This window comes from Pseudomyrmex gracilis, unplaced genomic scaffold (genome assembly GCF_002006095.1).
Source record: "Pseudomyrmex gracilis isolate BER0280 unplaced genomic scaffold, ASM200609v1 scaffold_153, whole genome shotgun sequence".
In the NCBI taxonomy this organism is placed as follows: Eukaryota; Metazoa; Arthropoda; class Insecta; order Hymenoptera; family Formicidae; genus Pseudomyrmex; species Pseudomyrmex gracilis.
This window is the reverse complement of record NW_018020737.1, coordinates 185108-206117: the sequence shown is the minus strand read 5'-3', so window position 1 is coordinate 206117 and position 21010 is coordinate 185108. Positions and strand designations below refer to the sequence as shown.

The 21010-nt window shown below is 40.0% G+C and overlaps 1 protein-coding gene across 1 annotated transcript in view; it reads right to left on the bottom strand.

The window, feature by feature from the left end:
* The window catches only part of LOC109857270 (semaphorin-1A-like), a 193181-nt gene that overhangs the window by 5531 nt on the left and 166640 nt on the right, over positions 1-21010 (bottom strand). The window contains exons 6-12 of the mRNA XM_020433431.1: positions 10865-10955; positions 4426-4530; positions 3983-4071; positions 3453-3594; positions 692-1040; positions 427-509; positions 67-165 (exon numbers count right to left, since the gene is read on the bottom strand). Of these exons, the coding sequence (XP_020289020.1) occupies positions 67-165; positions 427-509; positions 692-1040; positions 3453-3594; positions 3983-4071; positions 4426-4530; positions 10865-10955 (958 nt within the window). The remainder of the gene's footprint in view (positions 1-66; positions 166-426; positions 510-691; positions 1041-3452; positions 3595-3982; positions 4072-4425; positions 4531-10864; positions 10956-21010) is intronic.

Genomic DNA, 21010 nt, shown 5'->3' with positions numbered 1-21010 from the left:
AAAATATATATATTTATATCATGTTTTTATAAAAATAAATATTTATTGTGTTGTAACGTGACTTACCGTATTTTAATACTTGCACGTCGCTAACAATTACTTGACTAACATTTTCAAGTGTTTCTGGTGCGCGAGTATTGAGGGCCTTCAAAACACGACCGTCATCTGCACGCAACAAGTTAATCTTTTATTAATATCACATTTAAATGATTATAATATTATGAATATCACAATATATATATGTATGCATAGACATAGTATTAGCGATGTACGAATTATGTACAGTATTGTTTTATTTTGACGTGTACACGGTGCTAATAATAAATAAAGCGCGTTGTTATAAATATGTAATAAAAAAAAAAAAAACATGTGTAATTGCGTGTGTAAAAATACGAAATGTAATTAGTAAGTATAAGCAAGTTGTACCTGTTCCAATATAAAGAATGTCATAAGCTTTGCCGTCTAGCGCTTTTACTTGAGGATCTATTGCGACTTTGGTAAATCTGTAACTAAAAAAAAGATCACAAAATTTATCAACTAAATGAAAAAACCAAAAAAATTTTTTTAAATCTTTTAATTTTCTTCACGTTTAAAATTTATTTCAATTTTCTCAAGACGTTATCAGTTATTTTCAGTTAATTTTTTAACGTGAAGCAAATTCAAAGATGTAATCCAATTAGATCTCACGTACTTAAAACTCGTCTTAGTTATCACAGGTAATGAAAAGTAAGATTGCACCGCGTCGTCCATCAGTGGATGAGCCTTGGCGAAGTTGACAGTTATGTCCGGAAGTGTTCTGGAGTCGTTAACGCAAGCGCCCGGTCTCGGTTCGGGCACCTTCTCCGGAAGCACGCGCAGCCAATTGCTGTTTATAGTCTCCTGTTCCTTGAAAGCACCCTGGAAGACCTCGAGAATGCTGTCCATGGAGAAAGCGCAGACAGCCGAACCCCCAATAGAGTTTACCGGAGTCGTGAACACCCCGTAAACCAAACGCGCGGACTTTCCGCCGTATCGACCTTCCGTTACGTCGCTCGTGGATTCTAACCGATAGATAAGAAACAAAGAATTTGCTCGATAGTTTTTTTTTTTTTAACAATTAGTGATAAATAGAGATTACTCTCGGGCTCTATAAGTCTTTTAAACTAATAATATATGAATATAAGGACATGAAGAGCCGTTCGCAGCATGTTGTGCGTAAATGTGAGAATATATATATATATGAATGCATATATATATATATACTGCATATATAAGATGCAATATTATTATATATATATATATATATAAATAACAATTCTTTAAATCAAATATGATGCTAATTGTTTTATATATATATATAAAACAATTAGCATCATATATATATATATATATGTATTCACGTGTAATATTTTTCACGTGAGTTTTTTTGGAATTGAAATAACAATTCTTTGAATCAAATATGACGCTAATATTGCATCTTATATATATGCAGGGTCCCCAATACGCCCTTAACTAATTTTTAAAATATTGCGAAAAAAACTCCTCAGCCGGGAGTCAAACCTGGAACTCCGGCTTTCCGGGTTGTCGCCTTCCAGTTTTTTTTTTTTTTTTTTTTATTATTTTACACATTAGCGCAGTTGCGCGCGTACAAAATGATTTCGCACGCGGTGCCAATTCTTTTCTCGCACGTGTTTCGAGCGCGCATAAGGTAATACACGTAGCGAAATGAAAATTATACTTCGAGGAAATCGATGCTTGTGCGAGATATGAAAAATTAGATTTGAGATTTCTGATCGCGTACGAGACAAATACGAGGGAAAGATTGAAATTTTTAACAAGTCGAAATCGATTAACAGATTTGGCGATAATATTTTAATCAGCACCGTTCAAACTCTTTCTCGCGAAATATGATACGCGCGGTGGAAAAACATTCGAAGGGAAGTTTTTTTTTTTTTTTTTGGGTGCGATATTTCCAATATTTTCGCAGAGATCTTCGATGTCGCTGTTATATATCCCGCTTTAAAATGCGGAATGCATAAGTCAACCGTTCCGACGCGGATTCTGTGGAAAATAGACGAGATCCGATATCGAACGTTTTTGGCAACAGGTCAGGGACTTTTGTGTTTATTCAGTCATCGAATTCCATTGATATATATTAACTGGATTCTGACAACTGTGTCTTTCTCTCTGTTCTTCTTTAATTCTGATTAAAATTTGTTTTTCGCACCCTTACAAGTGTTTTTAAGCTTACGCTCAGTAAGATCTGAGCGTTCAAATTGAGCAAATTTTTACAACGACGACGCTTAAATACAGACAAATCCCGCATTTAATATTTAATAACGCGGCGGATTAGTCCCTCTCGCTAGGAGTACGAAGCTTCTGAACAATCAGCGTAACAGTCCCGGGACCTGTGATTTCGCAGTGCTTCTCCGGCATTCTCGGTGTCTGGATGCGCGCCAACTTTAGCCGGAGCATAGGGATTTCAATTCGATATGCGGCGACAATATTCTATGGAGAGAGCCTTGCGCTGCTCCTCTCTCGCGTTTGTCCCGTCCTCATTTATCCCCACCCACGTTTCCACGAGACGCGGAGATAGCGCATCGTGGGGGCTATTGTGCCCCCGCACTCGAGATTAGTCCATTTCGGGCGCGCGATAAGGATATAGCTTGAGAGAGTGACTTATTCAATTGTGTCATACGCGCGCGTTCACACGAAGAGCGTGTGCACGCGAGAATCGATAAAGCGTTCCGCGCGCGCTCCCCGGTAATAAACTGTCGCGCGAATGTAAATGTAAAAAAATACGTCCATTATCGTTTCGAGTCAATGTATTACCGCGTTGCACACTACGCAACAAAATGCGTTTTTATTGTTGCAAATAATTTTATTTGCAAATCCTTTTCTCTCGCGGGGTGAGAACGGAACACTGGCAAATATCAATATTAAATATATAACAAGTTCGCGTTTGCACAACGCAAAATTATTTTTCATCATCAAATTTTTTTTCCGAAAATAACGCGACAAATTTTCGGAAATTTATTTACGAATCCCCCCGCGCGTGTACGTTTACATTTCAGAGAATATATATGTTGCGAATTTTATTCCCCGTGTATTTTGAACCCAAATACACGTTGCTCGCGTATAATTGAAGGTTCCTTCAAAAGGGAATCGCGCTTCTATCTCACCGTATTCGGCGTCTCGTTCAACGCGGACACGCAGCACGTCGGGAGGAAATTGCAAAAACCTTGAAAAGAGTAAAGGAGCGCGCGCGCGCGCGCGCTTATACTTAAAGTGGAGGGAAGAGGTAACGCGGCGTTAGAATCGGAGGCGGTCTTTTGCAGGAGAAGACCCTTTTAGAGGGAAGCGCGCGCGCGAGAGAGAGCCCTTCCCGGGGTGTTCGAAACTACTCGAGCGTGTAGCGTCGCGATCGAAGCCACGCGAAGAAGCGACCGCCGCCGCAGCATATGCATACTCACGTATTTCATTGAAATAGAAGGGGTACTCGCCCGGCACCGAACAGTTGAGTCTCGCTTTCAGGAAACTCGTCCATCTGTCGCGAAATGCGTGCGGCCCGCCCTTGTCGTGCCGACAGACTCTGCTAACTCGCGAATAAACGGCCTGAAATTCGAAATTTTTCGAGCAAATTAATGCCCGATATATTGTTGCAAATATAAATTCGTTTTACCTCGTCGTCGTCGATGCTCGAATGAAACGTCAAATTTAAGAGAAAAATCGATATCCACAAAAAAGCGTCGTTATAGTTTAATTAACAAATGAACTTCTGCGCTACAGCGAATGAGAATGCGTTGTAAATATTAAATAAAATCAAAATATAAGTTAAAGAAGAATTATTATTATTATTAAAATTCATATTAATTATAAGAATTCAATTAAATAATTTTGTAATTTATTAAAGATCTCTGTGCGGATATGTAACGCACAAAAAATATTTGTTTCATATGTTGTCAATTTGTTTTTGTGTTGTAAAGAGATTGATATATCTCACCTTTCCGCAATTCATATACTCCACTGCGGTCTCGCGGAAAAAGAAGAACACGTAGTCCTGGTACGCAAACGAGCTGACAAAATTTGGTCCTGGATTGAAACAAAAAAATCACAATCGTGTGTTTAATAACAATCACGCGCGTGATCTCTTTACGCGTTTATCGACGGGAAAAGCGCGCGTACAAAAAAAAAAAAAAGAACAGACGCTCTCTTTTTTTTTTCATAGAAAAATTCTGCGGGGAACTACTTGACGTATGCCAATTTCGATCTGTTAAGCGCGGTTAAGCGCGCAAATTGAAATTTTATCGAACGGGCGTTTGAACAACTTTTCGAGTTGCGGTATCTCGGGGGGAGAGGGAGGGGGAGGGCAAACGCGCGGGACTCTTCTCAACTCAAATAAACCCGCATAATCGCCGAGGAACATTTCCGAATCTCTCAACTTACCGTTCAGCTGATTCAAATCCGAGCGCTCGGTGCGGACCATCGCCCTGTGAATCAGTGGCTCGCCACCGGAGAAGTCAGCCACCGTCGCGGCGTACACCTGTCCCTCTGAAACATGCATAAACGTTTCTCCCGTCAGTCAGTCGCGCCTTCCGCATTTGCAAGCTAAACGAGGCACCATCAGGCCGATGGTTAATACATAGCAACGAGAGCGCGCGCGCGCGCGTTCTCAGGTTAATTCATCCTCCTGCGCTATAACGCCTCTCTCTATCTCTCTCTCTCTCTCTCTTTCACTCTCTAGGAAATTACCCGGTTGAATTTATATACGTCGTCGGGACTATCCGCTTCGCTACGCGTGTGGCGCACGCACACCCGAGGGCGCTTCTGGAGGATGTTCCACTCCGATCTACGGCACGACCCAACTTTCGCTCCGGCGGCTATCAAAGTCCTCGAAGGACGCCGTCGGTGAGGCTCTCCCCGGAGCTTCTCCGAAATTACGTCGTATATCGAGCGGGACGATTAGACTCGTGCTTGTAATTCCCTTGGTCATTTCACCTTGGAAATTCACGACTCCGCGCGTGTATATTAATATCGAAACGCGCGCGCGACACAATATAATTTATTCGCGTCTCTTTGTGCGTCTGTCTATTCGCGAAGTTTCGAAGTTGTTACTTTTCGCAAGCGCGCAATCGAGAGATCTGTGAATTATTTATACAGATAAAAATAGCATCATATACAAATTGAAGTTCAGAAAGGCGCGCCGGATCAGAGATAAGCCCCCGTCGGTAGAAAATCCTCCGTCGGGGCGGAAGAGACCGTGTCATCTCGGGGATGACTCCGTGTACGGGCCATCTTTCTCGCGCGTCGCGGGGAGAACGTCGGGAGCGGCGGAAAGCTCCGGGAAAGAAGCCGCGGATTTGATCGGTGTGTGTGTGTGCGTGCGTATATATATATATATATATATATATATATACACGTGAACGTGCGTCATGAGCGAGTATACCTACAATACAGCGGGCGCATCCTAGCTAGCGACTGCATTTTCCCCGGCGTGTTTTCGCGAAAGTGGAGAAGGTGGATCCTCCAAGGATTCGGGCGCTCCACGGGCGGGGGCGTCCATATTTCACGTTCAAAAAGCACGATGGGATTTGAGGCCGGCCAACGTATGCGCGCGATAAGTGTATATAGAGGCCGGGCGGTCGTATATAACGCGGAGGGCAGACGTTAGACTTAGGGGATGAACGTGCTCGTTGCAGGCTACAAATCTACGCTGAGCCCCCGCCGAAGCCCCCGCGAATATCGTACAACCACGCGTAATGCCGCGCGCGCGCGCGCGCGAGCGAGAAGAAAAGAGGCTTCTTTTCTTTCTTTCCGCCTCTAAGTTGTGTGTTGCCGCTTCAACGCGCGTCGGCGGCGTTACGTTTCCCGCGACGCGCAGAGACACATATGTATCTCTTCGCGCGTGTATCTTATTGAGATCGGAATCTGTACTTAGGAAGTGATTTGACGCGTTACCGCAAAAATGCGACGAAAGTGTCGACGCGTGGATTGTTGTTGTACAACAAGATTCGGAATAAAACAAATTGCGCTAACAAATTGCGCTCGAGCATCAAAGAAACGGACAATACGAGTTTTAAAAAAATGCATTCCTCAAACTTCGAGTTACAAGGATTGATTTTGTGCTAATTCCGAGTTGAGCTTCTTATAGAGATTTTTTTTTTTTTAATACGAAACATAATTTTCGCAAGCTGCAGTTTCGACCCGCGATCAAGCTCGGCGAAAAATAGCAAATTGCGTTCAAAAATAACAACGTAACAAAGTATATATATATATATATTCGACGGTAACGTTTTATTTTTGTAAGAAATACGTCTTTCTTCTTTTCCGAGTTGTATACGTGAGAAACGTGCGATGTGTCGGTGTGGAGGGAGGGCAAGGCAACGTACAGAGAGAGAGTAAAGCCGTGAGATGAAACTTTCGCGAGAGAGAGAGAGACCTCGGGAGCAACGAGACTCCGGTAAGATCCTCTCGAAATCAACGGATGCTATGATAGAACGCATGCTATTTCCCGCGGGAGAATATACATCTTCTCGGAAGGAAACCCTGGACCATTTGACAAGCTTTGAGCCATTTCTCAAGATTCTACAAGCGTACAAGTCAAGCTCGCCCGGATGAACTGGAAAGAGCGCGTGTGTTACATCAATTATATACGCAAAATTGTGAATTTAATTTCGTAATGGGTGGTTTCGCGTAGAAAAAAAAAAAAAAAAAAAAAAAAAAAAAAAAAAAAAAAAAAAAAAACTAACAGAGTAACAATGCGAACGAACCGGATTTTTTATCGATTATCCGCACAAAACTCTATTTATCTATTAATTTATATTATATATGTATATATGTGAAATATATATCTGTCCGCATTCGATTTGACCTGAAACAGATTCGGATCGAATATCGGATATTTGCGCGGTAACTATTAAAACACGGTTTTTCCCTAGTGACTGATAAATTTTTTACAATTTTTTCGAATAACTACTAACCTCCTCGCGCACGAGCGCTTTAAAACTACGTGACGATTTAATGCACCGCTTTTGCAAATTTACTGCAATATTTCCAATTTTGTTTTGCAAGAATTGTGTTTACGCAAAAATCACGGTTCGCATTTCACATTATAAAGTCCGCATTGTAACTTGGAAATATAGATACAAATAAGCAAAAATCCATCCAATACGATTCCACGTAAAGAGAATTAAAAAATTGTTCAATTTTCAACGCGCTATAAAAAAAAAAAAAAGATGAGATGTAAAACGTGTAAAAAATACTAAAAAGAATAACTGTATACTTGTCTCATAAAAATTTGTCCTCCTACAAACTTCTGAATTTCATGGTTTCTGAAGTTTTCCAATTTTAATCAATTGAAAAAGTTCTCGATTTCTTCTACGAACTACTAAAGATGAAGGAAAGAAACCATAATGCAATTTTGTAACTTTTCCGATTATTATATATGTATATATACACGTATGTGGAATATGACACCGAGTTATTTATACTTGTATTCATCATCGAACGAAAATAACCCACAAGAATATGTATTTATAATGAGTATAAAATTATAACAAAACCGTTTTTTTTTTAGAAATGTGCAATCAAGTTGTTCAAAAACAGGGTTTTAAAATCACTCGCTAAAACAAAATACGCGAAAACTTGAATGTATATGATAATTAAATGCTTATAAATAATAATACAAAATACGTTTGCTATTTTGTAGTTATTTGCTGCATCAAAATAATGGATAATAAATTACGACGCGTATGTATTTACGCTTTACTAATTTATATATTCTCCCATTACATTTTATTTCATTCTCATTTGATTAAATTATCTTATTACACAACCACCAGCGCGTAATGTAGAGATAAATGAAAAGTAACGTGCAATAATCAACAATCAGAAAATACCATATATTATACATAATTAACTGATTAAACAATTTACCAACTGTGCGAGAAGAGAGCCGATATAAATTTTTATGCATATATATGTATATTTGTTTATTTTACATGTACTTTTATTTATTTTATTTATTTTATACGTATTATAAAGTGTATACATATATAAAAAAAAAAAAATATATATATATATATATTATTTTACATAATAATAATATACGTGTGTTATGAAATATAAAAATCGTCTCGAAATTATTGCGATGCAATAATTTTAATGCAACTATTATTTGTTGGTTGCAAATATATATATTTTTTTTATAGACAAGATTGACGCGCGTGTGTATATACTATGTAGATAGAAGAGGAAATAGAGATATGATATGATTGGACATATGAAGGACGACAGGAAGAATGAAAAAAATGTCAATTTTGATAAATCGTGTTTCGAGATATATCGGGAGAGCGCGACAACCGATTTTATTACGACTGGTTCCGAGCTTGTATATCCGCGTTATATAACAACGAAAAAAAAAAATGTCGTTACATTTTCGATTACGTTATTACCGCCGTTTGACAGATTGTGGCCAGAAAGTCAAACGGTAGGTCACAATTTTTTTTTTTTTCAGAATTTCACGAAAATAAACGCTAATTTAAATACACGTGTATACAATCGTGTCACCGTTCCGATGTTAGTGGTTTTTTCTTTTTTTGTTTTTTAATTTTTTTTTATTGCTACACTGTCGCACATCCGACGTGAATGAGCCTCTTATGTCATCACCGATATCGTTAACATTTATCGTTATTGCATTGGTATCGTTCGTAGTTTAAGAGGAACGGAGAAAGAATATTGGAGTCTAATATTTATCTTTTTCTTTTTATCGAGAGAGAGAAAGAAAAACTGTGAATTAATATAAATTAAGATTCGCTTCAAAGGTCGCGAAAAAAAAGTGATGTCAAAGTAAACTTTTGCTCATAAAAGAACTTCTGTGAAATTAATCAAGTTATCCGCACATGAAAGAATATGAGAGATTTGAGAGATAGTTTGTGCGCATGTATTTTTAACTTCCTTTATGAATTTAATTACTTCGCCGGTCCACAAGGTGAAGTAATTAAATGAATAGAGAAGGTAATATCTTCTGTGCCGCGCAAGTTCGAATTTCTCGTGTGTATTCCCTCCCCTTCCCCATCCCGAGAAAGACACTATTTACATAGAAATATCATACGCGTTTCCGGAGAGAAACGACTTCATTCAAGCAATGCATCGTTTGCCCCGGTCAAAGTATTGATTCGCTCACGTGGCACTACTTTGGCGAGCGTACGACACGCGCGTAATTAGCAAATTACAACGTTTAACGTATGAAACTACTGCACATTTCACATCAAAAGTGGTGTAAGTTTCCTTGTGTACGCCGCATGCGCAAAATGTGTTTTTTTATTTTTTATTTTTTATTTTATCGTCTAATTAAAATCGTACAATAGACTGTTGCTCGAGCTTGCGGATGAATTGATCGCAAGCAAGAAATCGAGAATTCAAAAGGAAAGGCTTTTTAACAATAAACAAAAGTGCAATTATTCTAGCAAAAATTTTTATCGTCATTTAACCCCAATTAAGATAATTAAATTAAAATAAATATTTATTAATGCCTTGTTGGATATCTCGTTGTGTATAATTAAAAACATTATTGTGAAAAAATAATTGTTTATAACGCTACTGTCGTTGCATGTGTTTTTTTTTTTTTAATTGAAGACAATATATTTGTACGTAAGAACAAATTAAAATTTGTTAATGACAGAGAAAGAGACAAATCGTCGCGCGCACACACTGTTTTATGAATACCGTATAGTATCATTGCAAACACAATGCTGTATGTAAATGTAGCATGCGCGATATATTTCTCTACTGTTTATGTCATCCAAAACTGTCTACCTAATTCCAGGATAATGAAACCGGAATTAACAGGTACGCTGGTAGCGATGGGAGAGCGAGAGTGAGAGAGATTCGGCTTATTTCGTATTAAATGTGAAACGTATAGTGCGACCCGGACTAATTGCATGTCATTTCTTTATAAACTTTTTAACATCAAATCTATTTAGATTCAACCGGAACGCATCAGTTCCATATATAGATTCGGTTTTTATATTTGACGCGAAAATAAACTGGTAAATAAATTGTATAAATTAGCGAAAGAGAAATAATTGAGAGAACAAAAGTGGAAGAAATATATATATATATATGTATATTATAATATCAAATCTTTGGCCTGGAAAACAAAACAATTCGAGAATCATCCGCTGAAACGTTCGAGCATATATTTATAAGAGGACTTGTGAATATTTTCCGCGCTGAACTTCTCCGTTCTCGCAAGCTACTCCACTCGTTTGTCGAGCGGTCGAATCTCTCGAGTGGCACTTAGCGTCGTCAAAGCCACGCGTTGCCTGTCAAATCTGGGCGCGCGCGCGACACATGTGTTTCGAAATGTAATAAAAATCTTCTCGACAAATATTTTCCGTAGACAGACGTAGCGATTTTTCACGTTACACACACATAGAGTGGCGCGGTAAAGTTTGCGCAGAAAAAACATATATGTGTTTCCACACACCGATCATTTCACAAAAAATCGCAGTCATTTTTCCCGCGAGACGGAGAAAGAAAATCCACTTTCTTCTCTCGAAGCCGAAACTTGTTCGAAAATTTGCGTAAAAGACGCTCGAATAAAATCTATCGCCAGATAGATTTGTTTCATCCGTGAACTCAAAATATTGGCAAATACACATACGTCGTCTTTCACGGAACGTTCGACGTTCCGGAGAATAAAGCGGCGACCACAGATAAAATAATACGGAAAATTGTTACTCATATATACGGTTTCTGATTTCATCGAGAAATTGGTTTCGCGTGGTCCACGGACAGACAGCTGCGGAGGTCGAATACATATATATATACATATATATATATATATACGTCGTTCGATTTGCGCGCTCTTGTAAAAACTTACCGGCGAAAACTGCTGTGCTATTGTGTCGTGGATCGTAAGGGCACAGTCCCAAACCCTCTATGTCGCTTTGCTTCACGTACGCTCCTCCGTCCTGAAATATAAATACAAAGTTATTTGTATTGCATCGTGTTTTTACGAGATCATTTTGCGAAACAGATACAACATGTGCGCGCATGTCTCTTTGTGCTCGATCTTCTTTTTTATAAAACAAAAAAGACGAGATTCTGTTTTATAAAGCAACGAGGTTTCGTTCGCGAAGGTGATCAATAGAAAAAAAAAAAAAAAAAAATATGCGCTTTTTATTAAAAAGTTAAATTCGCGCAAAGACGAGTCTTGTGTATATATCTGCGTTATACAGATTACGATGATATCGGATAAAAAAAAAAAGAAAAAAAAAACATATACAGAAATAAAATATGTAATACCGACGTAATGGAAAAACGGCTTAATAATCGCGTACACGGCAGGGATTACTTTTTCGAGATGAGCTAGATTGATATTACTCTATCGCGGCTGTAAAAATATAACGTTGTAACACATGTGATTAACAGAACTTTTATCGTCCGGGTTCGTATATATGTCTCTTAATCCGGTCACGTCCCATATAGATTTGTAAAGTAATCGCGCGCGTAAGTTTGATTCTTTCTTGTTTTTGTTTATATATAGTTCGTACAGTTCAATAAATTTTCAAACACCGAAATATACAAATACGTTGACGGGCTTTTTCCCAAAATACAAAATAACGCTGATGAAAATAATAGCGCTGACGTGGACGCGCAATATATTCAATTCAAAAAAAGTAAATAATAAAAACTTTGCTGATTACAGAAATTTGCTGTGTAAATTAGAAAGTTAGGTTTTACTCTTTTTTTTTCTTAAAGTAAGAAAATGCGGTCGCTCTCCGATCGGAAGCGCGATTAGGAAGAAGCCTTTTGACTCTGACGTCGATCGAAATGTCTGTCAACTATTGTATTGTTTTGGGTGCGAGATTTTCGCCCACGCAAAATAATAAAATGATATCTCCCTGCCACGACTGTCAGATATAGTTTTCGGATATGTCGCTCGGGACAAGCTTATATATAAGTCTTTCTTTTTCCTCTCTCTCTCTTTCTCTCTTCCGTTTTTCTCTTTGCAATCTAACTCGCATCTGATGCTTGCAAATCAAAATAAAAAAAAACAAAAACCTCACAAAATCCAATAATAGGCGGTCCTTCGGCTTGGTGTTTTATTATATAAGAATATATTAGAGAATATAACACACGATATATCAAATACAGAGAATGTAATATATCGTGAGAGAAACGTTCGTCTTTCCGTGTCATTTACTTTGATACGCGAAATGACTTAATGCCATCAGCTATATGAAGAAAAAGAACAAATTACAGTTCCCGACAGAAATAGCAGAGCGACATTCTCCTCACGGAAATTAATCTTTGTAGATGGTATGAGATACCTCGAAAACATGTAATTATGATTCTAAAAAAGGGATAATTCGTGTCAAGTTAAGCGAAGTACCCTGCATACATGTATGTATGTATACATATATATATATATATATATACACACGTATAATATATACATTATATAAATATATAGTACATGTACGAGACGCGTCTCGAGTCCATGAAAAAGGCTGAACGTCAGTCATGCTATTTCCCGGAAACGCGAGACGCGCAGGAAACGGCTCAGAACTTTCTATCAGATTGATTTTTCTTATGCAACGTGGAGGAGCTTCCTCCCTTCCTCCTTGCCCCTTCTCCTGTGCTGAAGCGTTCATTTACATTTATATGTCCGCGCGGACATAATGGAAAATGTATAGCGCGCGGCTGCCAGAGAGAGAGTAATACAGTTTCAAGATATTAGCAATTTAATAACTAATTCCAATCGCAATTATACCACGCGCATACCTTTTTAACCGCGTTAATGGACAATCGAAATAGCGCAATATAATTTGTCGGCTTTACGTGCCCGCGGACTTTTGACCGTTTGTCGCAGTTAACATTATGTGATAATAAAATAATTTATATACCAAATCAATAACGGCCAACCTGTTGTGTGTAGGTCCGCGTATTTCATCAAGGAAAATACAGACTGTGGTCTGAAGAACGAAGAGAGAGAGAGAGAGAGAGAGACAGTGATAGAGAGAGAAAAATTGCGACAATTGATTGTCGAGAGTTTTAATTCCTTTTGTGATATGTATATTTCACAATTGTTCATTAGCGATTGAAAATTATTGGAGAAATTACTTTTGATCGCGCTAATGTATACACGAGTTCAACGATGTGTGTAAATATGTAAATATATATATATATATACATATATACATGTATATGTTTATATGGCGTGCTTCATAAAAAAAAAACGCAGCATTCTTATATACGCGGTTCTTTTCCGACAGCGCGGAATTTCATAAATCCGAGTTACATAACGAATCGGGAGCCGTCGTGATTGTTTCCGATCGACGGGGGGTAGCAGTAATAGCATTACGAGGTACCGCTGCGCGAAAAAAAGCCCGAAATCTCGTATTCGTCGTTCGTAAACTTGTCTCTCTCTCTTTTTCTCTCTTTCTCTGTCTCTCTCTCTCTCTCGAGTTTATTCGCGATCTACGGATTTCACGGATTCGTACATAGAAGCGAATTGTGGTACGATAAGCTAACTCAATAGCGAACCCCGGAAAGCGAGTAGGACATGAGAGTGGCGTATGAACCCCGCGCTCTATGGAGTTACTATATGCGTCGCTTTCATTTCTCGTTTCTTCTTTCCCTTCTTTTTTTTTTTTTTTTACTATAACGTAGAAAGGAATAAACGCAAAATAAAAAAAAAAATCGTCAAAGAGGCTCAAAATTATTTTCTCAGCTTCTCACGAAAAAGTTTATTCCGCGCGTAAACAGATATAGTGGTTTGGTTTAAATAATCGGTTTTTCCGTAAGGTTTTCGCGCGAAACTCCGTCGGTATGTGCGAAGTAATTAAAAAAGTTTCGGCCCGGTAATGCAAAAAACGACGCAGTCGCGACCCGGTAATGTCGTCGAATTAATTACGAACGGTAAACCGCGCAATGACGCGTCCGAAAAAGAAATTGAAACGCTGCGAGACGCGTTTGATACGAATAATCAACCGACGTACCGCAGTATGTAATCGTATTTCGAAAGAGAGAGAGAGAGAGAGAGAGACGCAAGGATCTCTCACGTACTTCCCGGAGAAATCCCTTATATTTCTTTCCCTTCCGCTCTCTATCCCCACGTATCTTCGCTTCATTTATTCTCATCCGCGAACAGCGTCGCGCGGTAACAAAGTCGGGACAAGTGAGACAAATAGAGAGAACATCGCCGGGAACGAGTAGTTTTACAATCAATCACGCGAATTCTCGATTTAATTAATTCGAAACAATTTTGCGGATAAAAAGACGTTTACGCAACCTCCCGAGTCGAAATTTAGCGTCTACATTGAACCTCAATTTTTCTTTTTTTTATGTAAGAGTAAGAGAGAAAGTAGATCCTACTTTGACGCTGCTGTACGTCCGAAATTTCCTTTTTTCCTGCTAAAGTTTTAAAGTAGTAGTTCAATTCTCAGATCAGACTGCGCATTGCAGGCTCTGATAGGCTCAAAGTAGGAGTAAGAAAATAAGTAGATGCTACTTTGACGCTGCTATACGCGCGTCCGAAACTTCCTTTTTTCAAAAATTGAGGTTCAATGTAGACGCTAAATTTCGACTCGGGCTTTCGCTCTCGATACATCCTTTCTTGTTTCGTCTTTTGTAACTTGTTCAGAGAGAATAAGTTGTATTTATATTCGCGTAATATTTCACCTGAACGCCGCGAGAGAAACGAGAGAACCTTGTTCTTTCTTATCCCTCCCCCGGCAAAAGTGTCAAAAGTCCTTTACGCGCGTGCTTCTCCGGTGAAACACACCGGGCGCAAACAACAAACGCGACCGTGTTATCGCGTTTTAATACAACGTCAAAGTTTACCGCGGGATGATTCGGGAGCTCCGTCGTAAATCTTGCGAGAAAACAATCGCGAGGCGCCGCGGGAGAGACAATAACGAAGACGCGCGCTTTAAGGTTACGCGATAACAACCTGATTTGTAGCGGGTAAAACTTCCTTATGTGAGTTATGATCGCCATTCTCTCTCTCTCCCTCTCTCTCTTTCTCTTCCGCGTCTCGTAACGATCGAGAGCGCGCGAGTAACCGTGTAATATCGAACGCAATATGTTTTATTTGCGCGTAATTTGCACAAATCACAAACGGAAAAAAAAAAGTTAACTCTCACAGCTCTAAAAATTAGGTTTGGTTCCTCAATTTTGGTAGTATTATGGACACCTAAGCTCTTAGCGCTACAAGACATACATATTTTGAAACTAAGAATGAAGAGGCTAATATGAGCCATCTAAGATTAAATAGGCCAATACGAGCCATTCCCAGGTTGTTGTGCAGGAATAAGCGTGCATGTATACACCGAAAAAATGATATTCTCGTAAGTAGAAGATTTTATACTTAAAAAATCTTCTTAAAGATTTTAGATGATATTCTTCTGAAATTAAAAATATATTCTTTATTTAAGAATATATTCTTAATTTAAGAATATAGTCTTTTTCGATAGTGAGATATATATGTTTTTCTATATAGAGGGTTTTTATATTCTAATCAGTATATATTCTTATCAATATTACTATTTAGAGGATTTTCCTCTTAAAATAAGAAACTCTTCTTGGCGCCTATTTTAGTATAAAATATACTTAAAGTAAGTGGGATATCCTCAAAACAAGAATACAATTTTTTCGGTGTNTATATATATATATATACACATGTATGAAATTCACATGTAAATTATTTTTACATGTGAGTTTTTTGAATTGAAATTTCAATTCATAAAATCATATAGGATGCTAGATTTGCATCTCGTATACGAAAGATCCCAAATACCCCCCTAACTAATTTGAAAATATTGCGAAAAAAACTCCTCGGCCAGGAGTCGAACCTGGAATACATATTTTGCTATTATGTCGACCATATTTAGGAATATCAGCGAACTGTTTCTGTGTAATAGGAAATTTTATAGTTGCAGCAGCAAATTCATTTCAGCAAACCGTAATTAGCTGTGGTAGAAACTAATTTTTTTTTCCGCGCACGCAAGAATGTCGGACAGCTGAGAGCGAATTCGAAGACGTGTGTGTTCTTCGCGCGAAAAAAAAAAAAAATTATACGCACTTTCGCCGCGCGGATTGAATCCCGCGATATGATTGTTCATTTGTCGCACAATCGCTCGCACAAATTCGCTCGCGCGCGCACAAAATCTTCCATCGTAAATTCCGCGAGAAAGCTGTAATTGCGAAATGCGCCGCGGGAGGAGGAGCGAATCCGGGGCTTCGCGTCGCGCACGTTCGGTCTGTCGCGATATAATTTGCGCAAAGTTCGAAAACTTTCGAGTGTAAACTGCGCAACACACAATCTCGTCTCGCCCGACATTGTTTCGCGACGATCACACGAGAGACACACAACGCTTCTATGCCGCGCGTGGCAATTTACCGCGCCTCCTCCACCATTTCGATTTACGGAGTTAACTGCGGAGGAGAAAACTATGCTCCCCCCGCGCACGTTTCGCAAATTGTATCAACACGCAAATGTGTAAATAAATAAATAAATACAAATAAATAAAAACCTTCGGATTATATACTTGTTAACCGAGAGAATAAAAGACCTTCGATGGTCGACGCAAGCGGAAAAAAATTAACGAGCGCAATATTTATTACGTAACACACACACTCATCGTGATACGAAAACAATTTGTGCATTTTCGCACAATTATTACGTGAATAATATCGCTTAACAATTTGACTTTCACCATATCTATGTAATTTTCTAACGGTATACAGGTTTCCAGTTGCAGTTCGGTCGCGTCGCAGGAAGGTCTTTTTCAATTTACGCGCGTACGAATTGTCGAATCGCGTTATTAAAATACATTGCGTCAGTGAATTTACGAAGGACGTCTTTAATTAAACAATTTGTGAGTCAATGAGATCAACGGAGGATGAGCCGGGGTGCGCCGCCAAGACGAAGGGATGTTTCGGCGCAAACAACCGCGCGTTTGACGAAGATACGTACGAAAGAGAGAGAGAGAGAGAGAGACTCGGCATTTGCGGCGAGAACGGTGGATTCCGACGTGAAAGGCGGCATTGCTGCCTGAGATAATTTTACGCTTCACCTCCGCGCGCACACACACGCGCGCGTGTGTGCGTGTGTGTACACACCCGCGGCATAATTCGCGTCAAATGAGAAAATTCGCGTACGTACGTCGCGGTTCGCACCTGTTTCCCTCGCGACGACGATCGAAGTAACGCGACGCTTCGGGGATAATCTTGTTTGTCCCGATTAATAAATACCCCGCGCGCGGAGAGAGCTCTAGGTCTCGCGCGCGCGCGCTAAAGCACACGTTCGACGACGAGTTTCCGAATTCCGCGCACGCGAGGTTATCTCGCGTCCTCGTAAATTTGCACTGATGCGCGAGGAGAGAAATATTGGTTTTACAACACGCTCGACAGTCTTTTAGCGCATTGTCCCGGAGATAATTAGAGTGACGACGATGCTCTCGCACACGGAAATTGTACCGCCAGGTGCTGTTGTATTAACACGCCTGCCGCGTTGGTAACGATGACCCGTTGTTAGTACCCCGAGACAACCCCCGCACGTGTATACCGGCCCGAATTATATACAACATTGCGAAAAGAACAACAATGGAACGCAGAATTTAAACGGTATACTGGGAATTGCACGCGCGCGCATTGTTCGATTTTGCTGTGATCCGGTGAGCATGATTAATCCGTTTTGTGTGTCTATATAATAATAATAATAATACCGATAATATTAATAATAATAATAATAATGATAATAATAATGTTTCTCTCGCGTTGAATTGCGGCGATAAAAGTTACAGCGAGTTTAACTGTGCGTAACTAAATATTATATCCTTTGTTTTTTCACATAGAATAATCATTAACTCGATTTTAATTATTTTATATTTTTTTTTTAATTGCACGCTTTGTATCAAAAAAACAAACAAAACGATAACTTCACACACGGTGCGCAAAATGTATATACGTAACGTGTACATGTAAATGAAATTTCTTCTCGTTGCGAAATCTGTCGCAAAATAATTCGAAACGTTTATCCCGTTTTCAATTTGTTATTGCGCGTCGCATTCTTCAAATTATGTAGCTATCGGGAAGTTCTTCTTCAAAAAAAAAAAAAAAAAAAACAACTGGTTCAAAAACACACCTCTCGGTATTTTGCTAACTCTCTCTCCGTTTTCCACGCCGAGTCTCGTGTCTGGTTCTCGTTGAAAAGCTCGAACAAACATTACACAGAGTAATACGTACAGCGCCGCGCGTGGCGCGGTCGCACGCGGGGAGGAGTATAGTAGATGCGAATTTCTGCGGAGCGTCGCGTTGCAGCATGCAAGTCGAATTCCAGTCAAATACCCGTCATATATAGCGACAATGCCCTCCGTGAAATCGGCGTTTCATGCGCTTTCGCGATATTTACACGGAATACTCTTTCTTTTTTTTTCTCTCTCTCTCTCTCTCTCGCGAGATTTTCCGTCGCCATTTATCTCTCCCCGGATTCCGCGCAAGGGAGTTGATTTTCCTTTTTTCGTCGTTTGACGCGCTTCGCGAACGACAAATCGTCTCACCGAATTATCCGACAATAACAACGTAATACACCGTAAAAAAAACAACGTTTGAATTTTAACGCAAAGTTCCGCGTTAACGGTAAACTTTAGCGTTAAATTTGCAAGAAGTGCATACTCTTGTCACTAGTATCACGAAACACACGCCGCTTCTCACGGCAAAGGCTGAAGAGATAATTATGCGACGTCAAGGAGAGGAAGTATACGCTCTAGGTAGATCGTGTATACCTTAGATGTATCTTGAAAAGGAGCAAGAGAGAGAGAGAGAGGGAGAAACAGAAGAGCCCGTTGACAGTAACGAGAAGCGCAATCGTGGCGGAACGTCGACGTCGATCGTGGAGACGGCCGCGCGTCGTTCAAAAAACCACCTGAAATGGCTGACTTTAAAAGCTAAAAGCCGGACAGACGAGGAGCGAGAAAAGAGAGCGAAGAAATCGCGAATGGATTTCTCGTGGGAGGTGAGAGATAGATAGGTGGACGGGTTTTCGCCGACGTTAGAAACGAAAAGAGAGTGTTTCGGCCACTTGAGAAGAGGAAGAGAGAAGACGGAAGAAAGAGAGAGAAAGACAGAGCAGGAAAAGAGAGAAGAGCCGAGGAAGTTTTTCCGGCCGCGCGAGATTTACGCCAAAGGTCCGTGCGCGCCGCAAAATACGTGGCCGCGTGTGTACACGTGGACGTGTTCTACCACACATCAGGACCTGTTTTCGTTCCAAAAACCTGGAGGGGAGGATCAGATTTTCTTCTCTCAAGCAATTTCTTCTCACAGAAGAGACGAAATGCGGGCGGTGGTTGGGGGAGAGGGGGCATAAATCGCTAAAAATCTCGTCTATCGTTTTTCCGTCCGTTCTGTATCTGCGCGCGCGTTCGCGAACGCGTACTTCCGCGCCCGTTTCTCGCGAAAACGCAGATTTCAACGCGTTTCGGGCGCTCCTTCCTTCCTTCCTTACCCGCTCCGCACCGGCATCTTTCGTCGTTCGGCATTCAAAATTTGAAACGAAAATCAGAAAACACCGTGCGCGAAGAGGAAACTCTTCGGCCGGTCGAGATATCGCGGCGGGATCATCTTTTGAGAGAATATCCTATCTCTCTGTGTTGTAGAATAAAATCTTCACGTCTCTCTTCGAGATTCTCGAGATACCCCGAGATTGAAACCTCTCGCGCACATTCGGAAAGCGCCGTGAAATCTATTGATATTGATGGCGTGAAATCCATACGAATAAATATCGCATGGGAAATATTATTATTATTATTATTTTTTTTTTTTTTTTAGATAGAAGGAATTCTTAAATAAAGATTTACAGTCGCGTCTTCTCGAAGTTACAAATTTATATTGTTGATAATTTATCTCTCCGTTCGCGTCCTTCTTTGAGACGACGAAGTATCTTAACTTAGAAGCGATTTTCTCCTCGCCTCCTCCCTCCCGTAGGAAGATCGATGCAATTACAGTTGATTTCTCCCGCAGCAACTCAATCAAAGGATATTTCGAAACGTCGTTCCAAACGACGACTTCACTACTGTAATCAGTGGGGAGGATTTCGGTCGCTCGCGAATAAATTCTGCGCGACTCCTGGTTATCCTCCCTCCCTCCCTCCCGAACGTATTCATCGCTTCACGCTGTGAATCACGAGACGAGAGAGAGGTCGCGTTAAAAATAAATCGTCAGAAGACGTACAAATTCCGGGAGTAACGTATAAAAAATGCGCAATGAAAGAAATTATTCGCGACAATATTTTCCTTCTCGGAGAGAAAGCAAAAATTTCCGTCAAGTGTTTCGATCTCTCGCGGAGAAAAGATATAAAATTATACAGAGAGTAAATGTATGACTCGATATACCGGCGTATATACGTGTACTCTATACATATTCACTTTTCAATATATCATATGTAAAAATCCTATTAAAATTAATATAAAAAAAAAAACACCGTTACTCGCGAAGCGAGAAATCGAATATCGACTGACCGTGATTCGAATATTACGCCGAATCGTGAGATACCGGCACGTGAGAAAGAGAGAGAGAGAGAGATAGATAGATAGATGGATACATAGATAGAGAGAGAGAGAGAGAGAGAGAGAGCGTTCGGCGAGTAATCTCGGCGCGAATTACACGCATCTGCAGCGATCACGGGTGGGCCGTTAGGTACAAGCGAGAGCACGACAAGACACAAATGCCAATATATCTGCGACAGACAGTATGTACATATATCACAATAGTGGTTCGCGAAGAGAGATAGAGAGAGAGAGACACACATACACACAGAGATCGGTGCGTGTGTGCAGGCCGCGCGTTTCCGTCCACCTTCCGACATCGTTATTTCGCGATCAGCCGGGATTGACGAACATGTCGTGACACGCCGATGAATTTTAATCGCGGATATTAGCGCGCGCGCGGGATAGAGGATCGTCGACCGTCAATTATAGCGGAGAACGACGTCGTTATGGAAAGAAACGTACTAAAAATGCAC